We start from the raw sequence: 17,212 nt of genomic DNA on the forward strand, positions 1-17,212 counted from the left end.
TAAGTTTCAAAGTCCGAATTGAAAATACTGAATCAAGTGACATAGCTCAATTGTTATAAAAATTTAACAACATAATTAAATAAAAGTTTCTCCCAACAACATCCTAACAGAGCGACTCCAAATAAATAGCTATCCGAACACACAATCTATGATTCGTCTCATACCTGAAAATCTACGGTTGCACACCGTAGGGCCAAGCCAGAATGGGGAATGTAAAGGTGAGTCAAAATACATCAAGAAAGTAACTGAATTAAAACAACACAATAACTAACAACATCATAAACAACAACAAGACCACCTAAGCGGATGGTAGGGGTGCTCAAATCCAAACCCATCCAAATAAAAACCGAAAACCGATCCAAAAAAACCGAAAACCGCAAAAAACCGAAGTTTTTTGGATGTGTTTGGATGTTCTTTTGTGAAAACCGCTGGATCGGATCGGATTTCGGATTGATTTCGTAAAACCGATCCAAACCAAACCAAACCGCATACATATATTTTAATATTTATTTATCTTTTTATTAGTATAAATATATATATTGCATTAACTTTTTTTCATTTTAAATTTTGTTAATACTATAGGTTAGTTTAATTTAATCTATTTTAAATTTTGTTAATACTATATGTTAGTTTAATTTAATCTATTTTTTTTTTTTACTTTTTGTATGTTTCGAATATAATTGGTAATTGTCATTCCAAAATATTAATTTTCAATATATTATATGTTATATTTTACATCAAACTTAATATTTATTTTGTCAAAAATGTCAAACTATTATTTTGTAGCGTTTTTTATAATATTTATATTTATTAAAAAAATTATAATTTATAATTTGGATATCCAAAAACCGATCCAAATTAAACCGCATAATATTGGATCGGATTGAATCAGATTTTTTTTATTTGTCATCCAAAACCAAACCAAACCGCAAATGAATTTATTTTTGGATCGGATGAGTTTTTGCCTCAAAACCGATCCAAACCGACCCGCGAGCACCCCTAGCGGATGGCCACGCACATTCATCAGTCAACCACAATCATCAATCATTAGTTAAATAAAGAGAAATAACAACAAGATTTAAATAAAGAAATATAATTAAAATGCATACAATGCGCCTAGACTCGCTACATGCATGTGGTACCAATAGCAACGTCATTTCTAGTTTTACATCATAGAGAGAGGATCAACATCATTATAAGCAACGTCATTTTCAACTTTATTAGGCAACGTCATTTTCAACATCATTTATACAACTTCAATAAGCAACGTCATTAGACATATGAATGAATGCATGTCATGTTATAATAAGCAACATCAATAGGCAACATCATTTAACAACTTCAATAGACAACTTCATCATCATTATAACAACATCAGTAAACAACGTCGATAAACAACTACAACAACAACGACAATTACAACATCATAATTTCGGCACAACTCCAACATCATTAAACTAGATAATTCAACATCGTTATAACCACGTAGCTCAACATCATTATTCAACAAACCAACAAGTCGACAACACAATTACTATAAACGAACAACGGTTTAAAACAACATCGATACACAACAATTAGTAATAACTCGATTACAACGCCAACTAATAACTCAATTAGTTATCCACTCCTCTCAGGACAACAACTTATTACTCGTCTTAACAGAACCTTTAACCCAATTTAACTCGGTTTAGTTTATCAACGAAAGGTATGAATTTTAAATCAATTTAATTAATAACAATTGTGAAATAAATTCAAATCCTTAATATTATATATAACCAGGGAGAGTGAGATACACCAGAGGGTTCCAAAATATTCAAAATACCGTACATAAAATTTTGGGAAATTTTCACGAAATTATAATATTTTTAATCACCTTTTTACTCCAAATAATTAATTAAAAATAGCTACGAGTGTCCAAAAATTACCAAAGAGGTACCAAAATTTCAAGAAAATTATTTACTATTTTTCCATATAACAAGTTTTAAAAACGGATCATCCCTTCCCTCTCACGCGCCCCCACGCGCCACTACTGCGAGTGGGCATAGCCGGCGCGTTCATCTTCTTCACCCGTTTGACTGCAAAACGGGTTGCTCGACCTGGTTCCTCGACCCGACTCGTTCTCTCTCATTTCTCAACGAAAATTGACGTTCTTTATACCGTTTTGATCGTCATTGAATTTATGAAAGATACCCGATCATATTTCTTAAAATCGGCAACTTAATCGCTTAAATCCGACAAGGTTTATATGTTTCTTTTTTTTTAAATAAAACACCATTAAAGGTTGTTCAAAAGCTTTGATTGTTATTGTTCTTCTACTAAAGAAAATCCCATAAACGTTCCTAAATTGTTTAGGACTCTTAAAGGATCATAAAAACTCAACTTGTGATTAGTTAGACTCAAAAACATCATTTTTAATAAATCTTAGTTTTTCTCAAACTCTTGAACTCACCCCCTCGTTGAACTCATAAGTTCATCTAAAACCAACCTCAATTACGAATTAATTCAGCAACATCACAGACAATACAACATCATTGATCATAAGGATAAAAATCACAACAACACCAACACATCATCATCATCATAGTAAAATCCAAAATTCAAATTCAATTAAATTCAAACAACAACAACAACAACAACATCATATGCATAAGAGCAACAACTTAAGCACACATATATAATAAATACATCAAGTATTCATATTGAATTCAGAATTTCAAGAGTATAAAGCTCCCTTACTTGGATTGCAGTGAAATCTCTAGATTGATGTTAAGCTTTTCCTTCCCTTGCTTCCTTTCACTCTCCTACGAGCTCTCTCTCTTCTCTCACTCACTAGCACTATTTTTTGTGTGTTTGTTTTTGTTATGGATCATCATACTTCTTCTATTAACTAATGTCAATAAACAACTACATTATTATTATTATTAAAATATGACATTATTATTATTATTGAAATGTTTTAATGAGAATTAAAATTATGTTTCTTCTCATTTATCCCTTTCTCTACCATTTTCATATCTACACCCCCTCTAAGCTTCCAACACCTTTTTATTTAACTTTCTACTTCTTTTTCTTCTTTTAATTTTTATTTAGCAATTATTTAATTATTCGCCACAAAATAATTAAATAAACATCGTCAATCAACACTACATAAACATCGTCAATCAACACCACAACAAGAAAATCAACACCACAACAACTAAATAATTAAAATGAATCCTAATTTTTGGGGCGTTACAACTCTCCCCCACTTATAGGATTTTTCGTCCTCGAAAATTGCGTGAAGGAAACAACGCTGGATAGGATTCTTTCATCCGACTCTCTCAACTCCCATGTCGCATTCCACACTGGTAGGTCCTCCCAGTCTACCTTCACTGTAACGATTTTTTTGTTCTTTAGGTGTTTCACCGCTCTATCTTCGACTTTCAACTACACGAATCCCACTGTCAGATACCCTCTCACTTGCACATCTTCAGATTGAATCACGTGCAACAAATCGAAAATACATTCCTTCGGCTGCAACTCTTGAAAAACACCATGAAGATTTGATGGTGGTGGCAATGCAATCTGATAGGCCACGTCCCCTATCCTCTTAAATATATAGTACGATCCAATAAACCGCGGAGCGAGCTTTTTGGACTTCAAAGTTCGTCCAACACATGTCATCACAGTCACTCTCATAAACACATGATGTCCCTCTCGAAACTCTACTGCTATCTTCTTTTGATTGTAATAACTCTTTTGTCGATCCTGGGATGCCTTCATTTTCTACTGAATCCTTTTCATCTTTTCAGTAGTCTGCCTAATCATTTCAGGCCCCAACACTACTCGCTCACTGGATTCGTTCCAACACAAAGGTGTCCTACACCTTCTCCCATACAAGGCTTCAAACGGTTCCATTCCGATGCTAGAAAGGTAGCTATCATTGTAAGTAAACTCTATCAATGGCAAGCAACTATCCCAACTTCCTCTCTGGAATATTCAGCGGCTTCAACAATCCTATTGGCTTCTATTATTCAACTCTGTTCTTGAATCTCATGACCCCATTCTCGGCAAATTCGTGACTCACTTCTTTTACCCAAGTTAATTAATTCTAAACAGGTCGACTAACCTCAAGTCTCACTTCTGACCTTCTCTGGTTTCTTCCAACATAGCACTGGTTAACCCCCACATTCCTAGTTTCACATTTCTTGGCTTCCGTACACATACTAGACTATGGTCTCTAAATCCCTCGATTAGTCTTATCTCTCTTGCCACGAGTGCTAACATATGCAACGTCTTCCTAATCAACGCATCTGCCACTACATTTGCTTCACCAGGGTGGTAGTTCAACTCAGAATCAAAACCTTTAGAAATTTCAACCACCTCATCTGCTTCATGTTCAACTCCTTCTAATCAAATGAGTACTCCAAAATTTTGTGGTCGTTGAATACTTCAAACTTGAGCCATACAGGTAACGTCTCCGAACTTTCAACACGACCGCAGCGGCTGCCAACTCTAATTCGTCAGTCGGGTAGTTCCTCTTGTTAATTTTCAACTTCCTCGAGCATGCACAACTACTTAACCCTTCTGCATCAGAACTCCTCCTAAGATCATCTTTGATGCATCGCAATACACTTCAATGATTCATTTGCATCAGGTAAAATTAACATTGGCGTTGATGTCAATCTTTGCTCACACTCATGAAACTTTCCTCACACGTCCTGTAACGAATGAAGGCTCGTCATATCTGGGTAAACTGCGTCAGGGGTAAAGCTATTCTCGAAAAAAACTCCAAAGAATCTCCGATAGTAACCAGCCAATCCCAATAAGCTTCACATCTCGCTTAATGACTTAGGGGCTTCCCACTGCAACACTGCACTCTCTCTAGACGGGTCAACTGCTATTCCACCACGCTTCTGCTGCGCCTCTCTAATATGAGAATATCCCGATCTCAAGTCATTTTCACATGCTCCAACTAATAGGTCCATCAGATCATCAATTCACGCAAGGGAATATTTGTCCTCGGTGACAACCTTGTTCAACGGACGATAGTCAACACAAAGTCTCTTACTCCCATCTTTCTCCTTCACCAACAACATTGGAGCTTCGCACGATGATACATTTGGTCAAACGAACTTCTTCTCCAACAACTCTTCTAACTGCTTCTTCAATTATCTCAACTCTGCCGCAACATTCTTTAGGGCACCACCGATACTGGTCGAATATCAGGTAGGCCATTGGTAAACTCTGCTTCTCGTTTGGCGTTATATCGCTGATATCCTTTAAGAAATTCCACATCATTGGTAAGTCGATGATTCCAATTCCTCCTTCCACTTCCATTGTAGTGAACGTCGTAAACATCTGAGTGTTCTCCTTCCTTAACTTTTCCACTTGTCGAGTAAACGTCATCTCCAATCTTGCATTCGCTCCAGATTCGGGAAACAACAGTTTTATCCAAAATAATTGGTTGTCTCCCCCACTTATTTTGAACCCATACGAAGCCCTCTGCTGAGAGGTCAGACTTCCTATACTAACCTCCAACTATTTCCTTGGCTCGCAAAGGTACGAAACATCGACAGTGTTTACACACATGTCACCTGCAAAATAAAAGATCGTCATCTTGGTCTGACTGGACCGACCTGCTCTGATACCACTTTGTAACACCCTTAATTTACCCCTTTATTTTATTTTCGAAAAAGTTAATTTCATTTATTTAATAAGGATGTCACACTTACTCCAATTAACTAATTCCTCAAATGATTAAAAATCATGCAGCGGAAAATACAAAAAATAATATAAGTTTCAAAGTCCGAATTGAAAATACTGAATCAAGTGACATAGCTCAATTGTTATAAAAATTTAACAACATAATTAAATAAAAGTTTCTCCCAACAACATCCTAACAGAGCGACTCCAAATAAATAGCAAAGCAATAGCTATCCGAACACACCATCTATGATTCGCCTCCTACCTGAAAATCTACGGTTGCACACCGTATGGCCAAGCCAGAAGGGGGAATGTAAAGGTGAGTCAAAATACATCAAGAAAGTAACTGAATTAAAACAACACAATAATTAACAACATCATAAACAACAACAAGACCACCTAAGCGGATGGCCACGCACAGTCATCAGTCAACCACAATCATCAATCATTAGTTAAATAAAGAGAAATAACAACAAGATTTAAATAAAGAAATATAATTAAAATGCATGCAATGCGCCTAGACTCGCTACATGCATGTGGTACCAATAGCAACGTCATTTCTAGTTTTACATCATAGAGGATCAACATCATTATAAGCAACGTCATTTTCAACTTTATTAGGCAATGTCATTTTCAACATCATTTATACAACTTCAATAAGCAACGTCATTAGACATATGAATGAATGCATGTCATGTTATAATAAGCAACGTCAATAGGCAACATCATTTAACAACTTCAATAGACAACTTCATCATCATTATAACAACATCAGTAAACAACGTCGATAAACAACTACAACAACAACGACAATTACAACATCATAATTTCGGCACAACTCCAACATCATTAAACTAGATAATTCAACATCATTATAACCACGTAGCTCAACATCATTATTCAACAAACCAACAAGTCGACAACACAATTACTATAAACGAACAACGGTTTAAAACAACATCGATACACAACAATTAGTAATAACTCGATTACAACGCCAACTAAAATTTAATAACTCAATTAGTTATCCACTCCTCTCAGGACAACAACTTATTACTCGTTTTAACAGAACCTTTAACCCAATTTAACTCGGTTTAATTTATCAACGAAAGGTGTGAATTTTAAATCAATTTAATTAATAACAATTGTGAAATAAATTCAAATCCTTAATATTATATATAACCAGGGAGAGTGAGATACACCAGAGGGTTCCAAAATATTCAAAATACCGTACATAAATTTTTGGGAAATTTTCACGAAATTATAATATTTTTAATCACATTTTTACTCCAAATAATTAATTAAAAATAGCTACGAGTGTCCAAAAATTACCAAAGAGGTACCACAATTTCAAGAAAATTATTTACTATTTTTCCATATAACAAGTTTTAAAAACAGATCATCCCTTCCCTCTTACACGCCCCCACGCGCCACTACTGCGAGTGGGCATAGCCGGCGCGTCACTGTTCATCTTCTTCACCCGTTTGACTGCAAAACGGGTCGCTCGACCCGGTTCCTCGACCCGACTCGTTCTCTCTCATTTCTCAACGAAAATTGACGTTCTTTATACCGTTTTGATCGTCATTGAATTTATGAAAGATACCTGATCATATTTCTTAAAATCGGCAACTTAATCGCTTAAATCCGACAAGGTTTATATGTTTCTTTTTTTTAAAATAAAACACCATTAAAGGTTGTTCAAAAGCTTTGATTGTTATTGTTCTTCTACTAAAGAAAATCCCATAAATGTTCCTAAATTGTTTAGGACTCTTAAAGGATCATAAAAACTCAACTTGTGATTAGTTAGACTCAAAAACATCATTTTTAATAAATCTTAGTTTTTCTCAAACTCTTGAACTCACCCCCTCGTTGAACTCATAAGTTCATCTAAAACCAACCTCAATTACGAATTAATTCAGCAACATCACAGACAATACAACATCATTGATCATAAGGATAAAAATCACAACAACACCAACACATCATCATCATCATAGTAAAATCCAAAATTCAAATTCAATTAAATTCAAACAACAACAACAACTACAACATCATATGCATAAGAGCAACAACTTAAGCACACATATATAATAAATACATCAAGTATTCATATTGAATTCAGAATTTCAAGAGTATAAAGCTCCCTTACTTGGATTGCAGTGAACTCTCTAGATTGATGTTAAGCTTTTCCTTCCCTTGCTTCCTTTCACTCTCCTACGAGCTCTCTCTCTTCTCTCACTCACTAGCACTATTTTTTGTGTGTTTGTTTTTGTTATGGATCATCATACTTCTTCTATTAACTAATGTCAATAAACAACTACATTATTATTATTATTAAAATATGACATTATTATTATTATTGAAATGTTTTAATGAGAATTAAAATTATGTTTCTTCTCATTTATCCCTTTCTCTACCATTTTCATATCTACACCCCCTCTAAGCTTCCAACACCTTTTTATTTAACTTTCTACTTCTTTTTCTTCTTTTAATTTTTATTTAGCAATTATTTAATTATTCGCCACAAAATAATTAAATAAACATCGTCAATCAACACTACATAAACATCGTCAATCAACACCACAACAAGAAAATCAACACCACAACAACTAAATAATTAAAATGAATCCTAATTTTTGGGGCGTTACAAATAACACAACTGTAGAGATCCATTTAAGGAGTTGACATCTCGTAACTAATGCTTCTCCATACGCATCGAGCGGGAATTGGACTCAGAACCAAATAATTAAGGACCCAAATATTTACCACTTGTGTCACACTATTTTGATAAAATTACATATTTTTTTTTATATATGGGATAAATGTTCCACTCCTCTAAAAAATTATATCGATTTTGTTTAATAAAAAATTTCTTTCAATCATAAAAAGAAAAATTCCTCGGTATAAAAAAGTTAATATATTTTTTTAAAAAAATAATAATAATTTTTTTTTGAAAAAACATTTCTTAAAACTTTAATATTTCTTTTTACTGCCAAAAAAAATTTAATTTTTTTTTTTTTTTAAAAAAAAATTCTTAAAACTTTATTATTCTTTTTTTAATAAATTTTTTTAAGAATTTTTAAAAATAATAAAAAATAATTTTAACAAATAAATTTTAAAAATAATAAACTTATTTTTAAAAATTTATTTTCTATTATTTTTGCAAATTTATAAAACTTAAGTATTAAATTTTTTTACAGTAAAAAAATTATTAAAGAAAACATAATAATAAAGTTTTAAGAGTTTTTTTATAAATGAAAAATTATTATTTTTTTGTTAGTAAGAAGAGTTATTAAAAAAAAGCATAATAATAAAGTTTTAAGAGTTTTTTTATAAAAAAAATTACTACTGTTTTTGACAGTCAAAAAAATTATTATAAAATAATAATAATAAATTTTTAAGAATTTTTTTAAAAAATAATAATAATTTTTTTCAAATTATATTTTTTAAAAAATATTAACTGACTTGGATTTTTAAAAATAAATCTAAATTTAATGTATTACGTGTGCATGTCACGTCAAAAAAATTTCATCTAGGGGGCAAAATGAAAAAATCTTGATATTGCATGAGCGTAAATAGAAAAATATCCGTACAAGAGGATAAACGAAAAAGTCCTGATTTTGTTGGGATTTACCCAAAAATAAAATTTCATTTATAAAAAAAAACTCTTAAATTCATAAAGAAAAAATATAAAGTAAAAAAAATTAAAGAGCAAAAAGGAAAGGGAGGAAGTCTTTTTCATCTCCAAAACAAACGCCCCCCAACTTCAAAAATCAAAACCCAGCCGGCAACCGGCAAAGCAGAGCAGTGAGAAACTATACAAACAAATGCTTTTCTAACATACAATTAATTTCATCGAATCAAATCCTCACTCTTCCTCATTTCTTATACAATTAATTTCTCCAAAATTCCTCAAGATTCTAGAAGCTTCCAATTGTTATGGCGGAATCAATTTGTAGATCTTTAAGAGACGGCGCGTTAGAAGGAGAACTTGCACCTACTCTCACTATCAAAGATTCTCTCGCTTCACCTTTTTCCTTTAACGTTTTCTCTCACATTCTTCTTCAACTCTCTTCGCAAAAATCGCAATCACAGTGAGTTCACTCTTTCTTCCTTCATCATCATCATTAATTAACACTTTACATTATTCTGATTATTATTGTTATTATTCATCAATGTTTCTCTGTTATGCAGTGGTATTGTAATTGTTGCGCTTTCTCGGAGTCCATCGTTTTATGCTGATTTGTTAAAGAATAAAGGAGTGGAACTTTCTTCTTCCAACAAATGGTGATTATTTTGAATTTTGCTTTTTAAATTGTGGTTTTATTTGTTTAGTATGTAAATTGAAAAATTAGGACATGTTTTACTTTCTAATAACATTTTCATGTTTTTGTTTTCAATGTGGAGATTGAAATTATGACATTTAGGCTGTGTTTCTCAAGGCCAATTTTTGAGCTTATAGGAGAGAGAGATAGCTTATAGGTAGTTTATTAAAAAACAACTTATAAAAATACAATTTTTGTAGGTAAAAACTTATGAATTAACATAAGACTTTATTTATTTATTTACATAAGCTATTTTCATAAGCTCAAAAATAAGTCAAATCCACACGGCCCCCATTTTGGTAACAATATTTGAGCTTATACCTGCTTCAAGTTTTTGAGCTTATAAGTTTATATAACTAAAATAGACCTGTTTGTCTAGGCCAATATTTAATAGCTACTTCTTTCAATTTTACCTTTATTATCTTAATTGAAAAAAATTAAATACAGTATTATTTAAAAATAATTTTTTTATGTCATTTCATATTTATTAGATAGTTCAATTGCAAAGTTTATCAAAAACTACAAATTCAATTTGCTAGCTTATCTGCCATCAGCTATAAGTTAGCTTATCCACTATCTGCTATAAGCTTATCAGCTATCTGCTATGTTTTACCAAATAGAGCCTTAATTATGAATTTTCCTTTTTAATTGTGATAGACATAATGCATTTTTTGGAAACGGTAAAAACAATGTTTTGAAATTTTTTCAGAATTTTTAAAAATAATTAGTATGATTTTGAAATTCATTTTCAAAACCTTGTATAATGCCTTCTCTAATGTATTACGTTGCAGGATTCATATTTTGGATTGTTATACAGATCCTCTTGGTTGGAAGGATAAGGCAAGAAAGTCTGGAAATGTTAATGTTGTTTCTGACCAAATTTCACTTGCCACTAGTTCTTATAAATCAGTCAAAGATATGGATAAGTTGTTTTTGGCGATTACTGATCTGGGAAGAGGTATTGTTTTCTGTTAGGTTGTGAATTGTGATATTTTTCGCTCAAGAAACATTTTTGTGTCGCATAATGGTTTTCATGTTTTAAAAATAATTGTTTTTTTTTTTCTCCTTTCTTTTAAATGATTTTTCTCTTCATATACTTTCAGGTCTAGTTGGAGAAAATAAAGTCCGGTTCTGTGTTGCCATAGACTCGGTAAGTAATACCATTGATTTGACACAGCTTTGAATGAAATTGAATTTACTGCGTTGGTCTGTTGTAGTCAATGTTCTTCGTGGCTTTGTAATTTTTTTTTTGACGCTAAAAATACTTCGTGGCTTTGTAATTAAAGATGGTGATTAGTGACTGTATATGCATTTAGCTCAGAATTTTATGGTTATGAAATTTGTAAGAAGAGTTATTTTTTCTTTTATTTTCCAAGCTAATGCAAATAACCTTGATACAATAATCTTTAGGATTTTGCTTTCCTTTCTGAGAATTTTATCTTATCTATGATTAGTAATAGTACAGCCACACAAACTTTAATAGCAGACTCTTTCTCATCATAAGAGTGTATTTTGTGGAGTCTGGGTTTACATTCTAAGATTCATACCGCTTCTATAGTTATGTATTACTCCCTCCGGTCCTATATATAAGAAAACTTCTACTTTTTAGATTCATTGTGAAATGGATGTATCTAGATCTTATTATAGTCTAGATACATCCATTTTACAATGAATCTAAAAAGTAAAAGTTTTCTTATATATAGGACCGGAGGGAGTATATAATATAACATTCGCTTCATGCAAATGTGGTAGAGACATTTGAGTTCTTTGTTGTTGTTCTTTGTTTATTCTTTTCAGTTCACTTCTGATAAGTAATACCACCCTGTTAGTTCTTTACTTAGTTGGAAATGGTTTGGTTGAGTTAGACAGTTAGGATGGGATGCATATAAATAAGAGGGTGTACGGTATGATATCTTGTCTTTGTCAGAGAGTTGAGGCCTTTGGCTAGGGAGGTGCAGATTCTCTAAGTTCTGCAATATCTTTGTAACTGGGGGCCTTTGTCTAAGGAGGTGCAAATCCTCAAAGTTTTGCAATATCTTTGCAACTGGGGAGTTTATCTCTATTTCTTTCTAATAAGAATTCCAATTCCTAAAAACTTAGCATGGTGATAGAAACTCAAGAATGATAAAACCATTGATTTCATCCTTCATTGAGAAAATATTCATATGAAAAACAGAGTGCTGGTGATTCCTTTTTATGTTCTTATTGTCCATAGTAAGAGTTCCAGGTATACAAATGACTTCAAGACTTCAAATGAGCTCAAGTATGTGATCATAGAGAAAATATTTATGCGTTGCATAATAATTACACCCTCTTTTTTGTAATTTCTCACATGTTCACAACCAACTTGAGTACCCTCATCTTCACCAGAGGATTTCATAAATGAAATATCAAGCCATCTTTCCAATATGGCCTTAGGTGTCAGTGGCAGAAACAATACTTTAGTTGATGAAATATCACGGTCATGATCATCCTTGGCAACTTTAAAAAAAGAACAACCCTTGGCCATTAGACTAGAACTAGTGAGTCCTTCCTCTGCCGCTTCTCTTTTTCTTCTCAATATTAGAGGTTCTTCTGATGGATAAGAGCCCACTCCCTAATTTTTTGATGAAAGAAAAAAACCCATTTACACTCACGTGCTTCAAGCGCTTCACCCCGATACCTATATTCATTTTATCACTTAGCAAATCAGTAACCCTGTCTTTTACAATTGGAATAGTGAAGTGAGTCCCTCTGATGCCCACACCATCCGATCTGCTCGCTTCTAGAAATAAATGAGACATGAAGCAGTTATATAGACATCATGTTACAAGTTAATGTTGGGTACTGTTTTTTTGTGTATATCTGTATCTGACTATCTAATCTTTTTGTGCTTGCAAGCTTCTGACTTTCCCTAGAATTCCTGAGCACGAAGATACACAATAACTTTCAATATCATTAATATTGTAATTAAAACTGTTCGGTTTTTTTGTTTCTCTTGTATTATCTGTTTATGTATATATAATCCTAATGGATTCTTTTTGGATATTATCAGCTGAGTAAGCTGTTGAGACATGCATCGTTGCAGTCAGTTGCAGGCCTTTTAAGCAATCTGCGTAGCCATGGTATTTTCTCTTTTACTATTTTGAATAAGGTTTCTTGCATGGTATGTCTAGTTTGTTGTTATTTAACTGAGTATGTATTTTAGAGTACTAGCCCAGAATGTGTGAGATATCATTATTTCAGTAGTTAGTATTTATGGTAAGGGTTGACTTGACGCGCTAACAATATCTTCTATTAATTCATTGCTGTTATATGATTGCAGATCAAATTTCAAGTATATTTGGATTATTGCATTCTGATCTTCATGAGGAGAGGGCTACAGCTGCTCTTGAGTACATGTCCTCCATGGTGGCCAGTGTAGAACCAGATCATCATTCTTCAGAGAACTGCTTATCAGAGAAAAACTTCACCCAAGGAAAATTTAGTGTCAGGTCCAAACGCAGAAATGGACGAGTTAGAGAGACGGTAATCTCTTTATTCTTGAATGTGAACATATTTGGAATTACCAATCTTAAGAACTGGTGCACTGATGTAATATCTCTTGTATTCAGAGTGAAAAGTTTAAAGTTGAAGCTGAAGGAATCAGCTTTGCTTCTATTTCAGCAGAAGATGGAACAACTGTTGCAGGCTTACTGCCAAAGGTCAGTTTCCTGTGAAGTCATGTCTCTTTCCCTAAAAGCAAAGGCCGAAGTCCTAACAGGCTTGTTATTATTAGACATTTGTTAGCTTTCAGATGAAAAGGATCTATAAAAGAGATATTATTTTTGTTAAATACCCCTTTCTAACTGATATCATATCATTCACAAGGTATTTTCTTTTAAGGAAATATATATTTATATGTTAAGTGTGGCTATTTGATGCTTTGGTTGAACTGCCAAGTGCTTCTAACATTAAATTTAGGATTTTAAATTGTGGGCCAATTTGTCTCATCTCACAATCCAATGTTGATGGGAACCCGAAATTCAGAAACAGAAATTAAGTAATGAAAGAGACAAAACAGTAGAAAATAGAATGTGTAACTAACTGATGAAGAAAGGAAATCTGTAAAAGGGAGTGAATCCCAATCTACCCCAGAGCCAAGCTCCTCGGAGATAGTGAAAACCCTCTCTGCCTAACCATAATGGTTCACTCAATATTCTTCCATAACCATCACAATTCACCCACCTCACTATTGATACTACTAAGGCATAACATACCTGCCAACTAAGCAGCCTTCTCCATTTTTTATTTACCATATATCCTTACCACTCTTTATTATAATATATCCATTTTTCCTTATCAGCCCTCACTCGGGTCTCTATCAGATGCAGTTGCATAGAGTGCCACAACCTTGATGATTCTATTTTAGAGTTTTTATGATGAAATCGTTTAATGTCTTGGAGAAACATCTCATGTGCTGATGCCATGCCTACACATGCTAAGCACTTAATATCTAGTCGTATACGCACATGAAGATACTTAGCAGAATTTATATGTATATATATGCACACACACAATCACAAACAGTTGTACAGAGAATGACAGAGACCAAACAAGAAATGGTGCGATACGAAGTTGATTTACTTTATGTTTTTAACAGGTACAATTCAATCTCCAGCTGTCAGAGAAGGAGCAAATTGATAGGGCAAAGGTTGTGCTTCCTTTTGAACACCAAGGTATGAAATAGATTTGCATTTGCCCTAATTGTTAGTGTTTCAATCATATATTTACTCTTAATGCTTAAGCACTTTTCTTTTAGGAAATGGTAAACCGATCCAAATTTATGATGGTAGAAGATCCCTTGAAGAGAGCAGTGGTGAGGGGGCACCTATATCAAGATGTAAAAACGAGGATTCAGCCCTAGGTGAGATTATATATTTTCGCGATTCAGATGATGAGATGCCAGATTCTGATGAAGACCCAGATGATGATTTAGATATATGAAAGTGCACTAGTTAGTGTCTTCTGCATCTCTAGGTTACTTAGATTAGGTTTGTGATCACACAAAATATTATATTAAAAAAAGCAGCCCGATATTGTTTAATTGATGATAAGCGAATATTGTATCACATTCCATCATATTGTATTGTGCAGCTTAAATAGAAATCAGAATTGGTTTCTCCAACTCTTACAACATTTTTGCCTAGTGCCTAGTCTATACAAACCTGTATTATTGCTTGTGACGAAGTTGTTAAAATTTGCGAGTTAATTACAATTCCACAAGTCTATATCAATTATGAGTTGAGTCTGCTTCAAAAAAACGATCCTTGAAATATAAAATGTTATTAAGTTTTTATGTTATCTTAACACTTGAAAATGGGTGCAAATATTCTTCTTCCTACTAACTGATTTAGAAATAGAATGACTTGAAAAAAGATAGTTTGTGGATTCTTTTGTAAATTTTTACCCCAAAGACTAGGGCTAAACATGGACTCGGTAGTCCAGTTTTTTTTTTATTTTTTTTTATTTATAAAAGAGAGTTGAAGCTCAAAAGAAACGAAACTACAAAGTTAGACGGACATTCCTAGGCATGCAAGTCTCGAAAACATCGTCAAAAAGAAGACTTTGGAGCTCCCTAAATGGGGACTCGACAAAATGAACATTGTATTATATATTTGAACTAATCTTCACAACAAGTTATGCTGTTGCAATCTAACATGGTCTGGTCTATACCCTTAAAAATAAAACAAAACTCAAATACAAAAAAAAAAAAAAAGCTCCAAAACGAGGACATGACTTTCACATAATAACTCCAACCCACTCACTAATAAACCAACGAAAAAGACTCAAATACTAAAAATACAATCTATTTTCATTTTCAGAGCAAACAATGCGCAGTAAAAATGGCATTCCTTGCTACTAGGTAAGGGACCTAACAACTAATTGTGGAACCAAAATAAAACCAATAATTAAGTCAAGAGAATAAATATCTAATTTAGCTTATTTTCTTTCGTAAAAAAAAATTAACCTATTTTGTTTAAGTTTAAATTTATGAGTCACATATATAGTAATTTCCATACATGTCAAGTTATCATTTTTTCTTTAGGCTTGTCTAAACTACTCCTATATTGCATGTGAAATAAAAGATGGTTACAAGTTAAAAAATATAATAAAAAAATGACTTAATTGTACATTTGCTTCTTTATCTTTATTTTAGGTTTCAAGTTGGTCCCTTGTCTTTTAAAAGTTTCAAATTGGTCCCTTATATTTTAAGAAATTAAAATAAAATCAAGGGATATTAATGAGTGTAACTTTAAGAAAACTACACTAGTGTAATTTGATCTCTCCCCTATATATATGGTTTTGGTAACGTATATATGCGTCAGGATCAAATGACACCAACTAGTTTGACACTAAATGTTACACCTCTCAATCAATAGCGGAGCTAGGGGTGGCATGGCTGGGCTATGGCCCACCCCAAAAATAGGAAATTACTATAGTACCCATAGTATTTTCATAAAATTACAAGTATATGATATTTATATTTGTGTGCGTATCTATATATATAAATCCTAGATAGTTATGGAATTGTCTATCTAAACCCTAATCCACAAACCAATGAAAATTTTTCATTTAGCCACATCATCCACTTACATCCATTTAATGTGGGGTACTAATTGTAATTATTATTATTATTATTATTATTATTATTATTATTATTATTATTATTGTTGTTGTTGTTGTTTTGAGTTATTATTCATTTTTATTTTTTGTGTTCATTTTATTATTTTGTGTATTTTATTGTTTTTTTTTTTCAAAATAGTTAATGTTTTTGTTAATAATCTTTTGTCCAAATTTTTTGTAAATATAAGGAGTTTGTCAAAATTAGATAAAATAAAATTTACTAATGATTGTTATGCCCTGTATGATTTTTATCATATTTGATATTTGAGTATGAGTTAAGTTGGTTTATCTTTGCTCCAATAAGTTTCAAATTAATATAAATATCAAATTCAATAATGCAGTAATTTTTTGGAAAGTGATAATGAAGACTCCAATAAGTTTTAAATTAATATCTTTGCTCCTATTGTTTCAATTTTAAATTTACTATTTATACAAATAATTTTTTGATGTTATAGTATAAAATAGCGCATAAGACCCGTGCATCGCACGGGTAAGTGTGTAGTATATATATAAATCCTAGATAGTTCTCCTACCACTAATCCTAACCCTAATTG

The 17,212-nt window shown here is 32.4% G+C and overlaps 1 protein-coding gene and 2 long non-coding RNA genes across 5 annotated transcripts; 1 reads left to right on the forward strand and 2 right to left on the reverse strand.

Moving 5' to 3' along the window:
* On the reverse strand, positions 1–2,869 carry LOC123881820. Its single transcript, XR_006799618.1, has 2 exons — positions 2,740–2,869; positions 1–172 (listed from the first exon to the last, which is right to left on the reverse strand). It is a non-coding gene; the product is annotated as an uncharacterized LOC123881820 (long non-coding RNA).
* Positions 2,870–5,778: 2,909 nt separating this feature from the next.
* Positions 5,779–7,973, reverse strand: LOC123881821. Its single transcript, XR_006799619.1, has 2 exons — positions 7,838–7,973; positions 5,779–5,961 (listed from the first exon to the last, which is right to left on the reverse strand). It is a non-coding gene; the product is annotated as an uncharacterized LOC123881821 (long non-coding RNA).
* A 1,403-nt stretch (positions 7,974–9,376) lies between these two features.
* On the forward strand, positions 9,377–15,159 carry LOC123881822 (elongator complex protein 5). 3 transcript variants are annotated; one of them, XM_045930562.1, is made up of 10 exons: positions 9,377–9,449; positions 9,614–9,782; positions 9,883–9,975; positions 10,805–10,971; positions 11,117–11,163; positions 13,048–13,117; positions 13,318–13,520; positions 13,607–13,696; positions 14,635–14,710; positions 14,794–15,159. In XM_045930562.1, exons 2-10 carry the CDS (start codon positions 9,628–9,630, stop codon positions 14,976–14,978), a joined length of 1,086 nt encoding a protein of 361 aa, XP_045786518.1. In that variant the 5' UTR covers positions 9,377–9,449; positions 9,614–9,627; the 3' UTR covers positions 14,979–15,159. The 3 variants fall into 3 exon arrangements, with proteins under 3 accessions (XP_045786518.1, XP_045786520.1, XP_045786517.1); XM_045930564.1 differs by having other exon boundaries at positions 9,393–9,452; positions 9,616–9,782; XM_045930561.1 differs by having other exon boundaries at positions 9,410–9,782.
* The last annotated feature ends 2,053 nt before the right edge of the window (positions 15,160–17,212 follow it).

The sequence above is a fragment of the Trifolium pratense genome, linkage group LG4, assembly GCF_020283565.1.
Source record: "Trifolium pratense cultivar HEN17-A07 linkage group LG4, ARS_RC_1.1, whole genome shotgun sequence".
NCBI lineage: Eukaryota > Viridiplantae > Streptophyta > Magnoliopsida > Fabales > Fabaceae > Trifolium > Trifolium pratense.

What these genes read in the sequence shown, in the direction of transcription:
- LOC123881822 (XM_045930562.1), top strand. Translation starts at nt 9,628, where the DNA reads ATGGCGGAATCAATTTGTAGATCTTTAAGAGACGGCGCGTTAGAAGGA. An exon ending in CTTTCTTCTTCCAACAAATG is followed by an intron (nt 9,976 to 10,804) that starts GTGATTATTTTG and finishes ATTACGTTGCAG; the next exon opens with GATTCATATTTTGGATTGTT. An exon ending in TTGCAGGCTTACTGCCAAAG is followed by an intron (nt 13,697 to 14,634) that starts GTCAGTTTCCTG and finishes TGTTTTTAACAG; the next exon opens with GTACAATTCAATCTCCAGCT.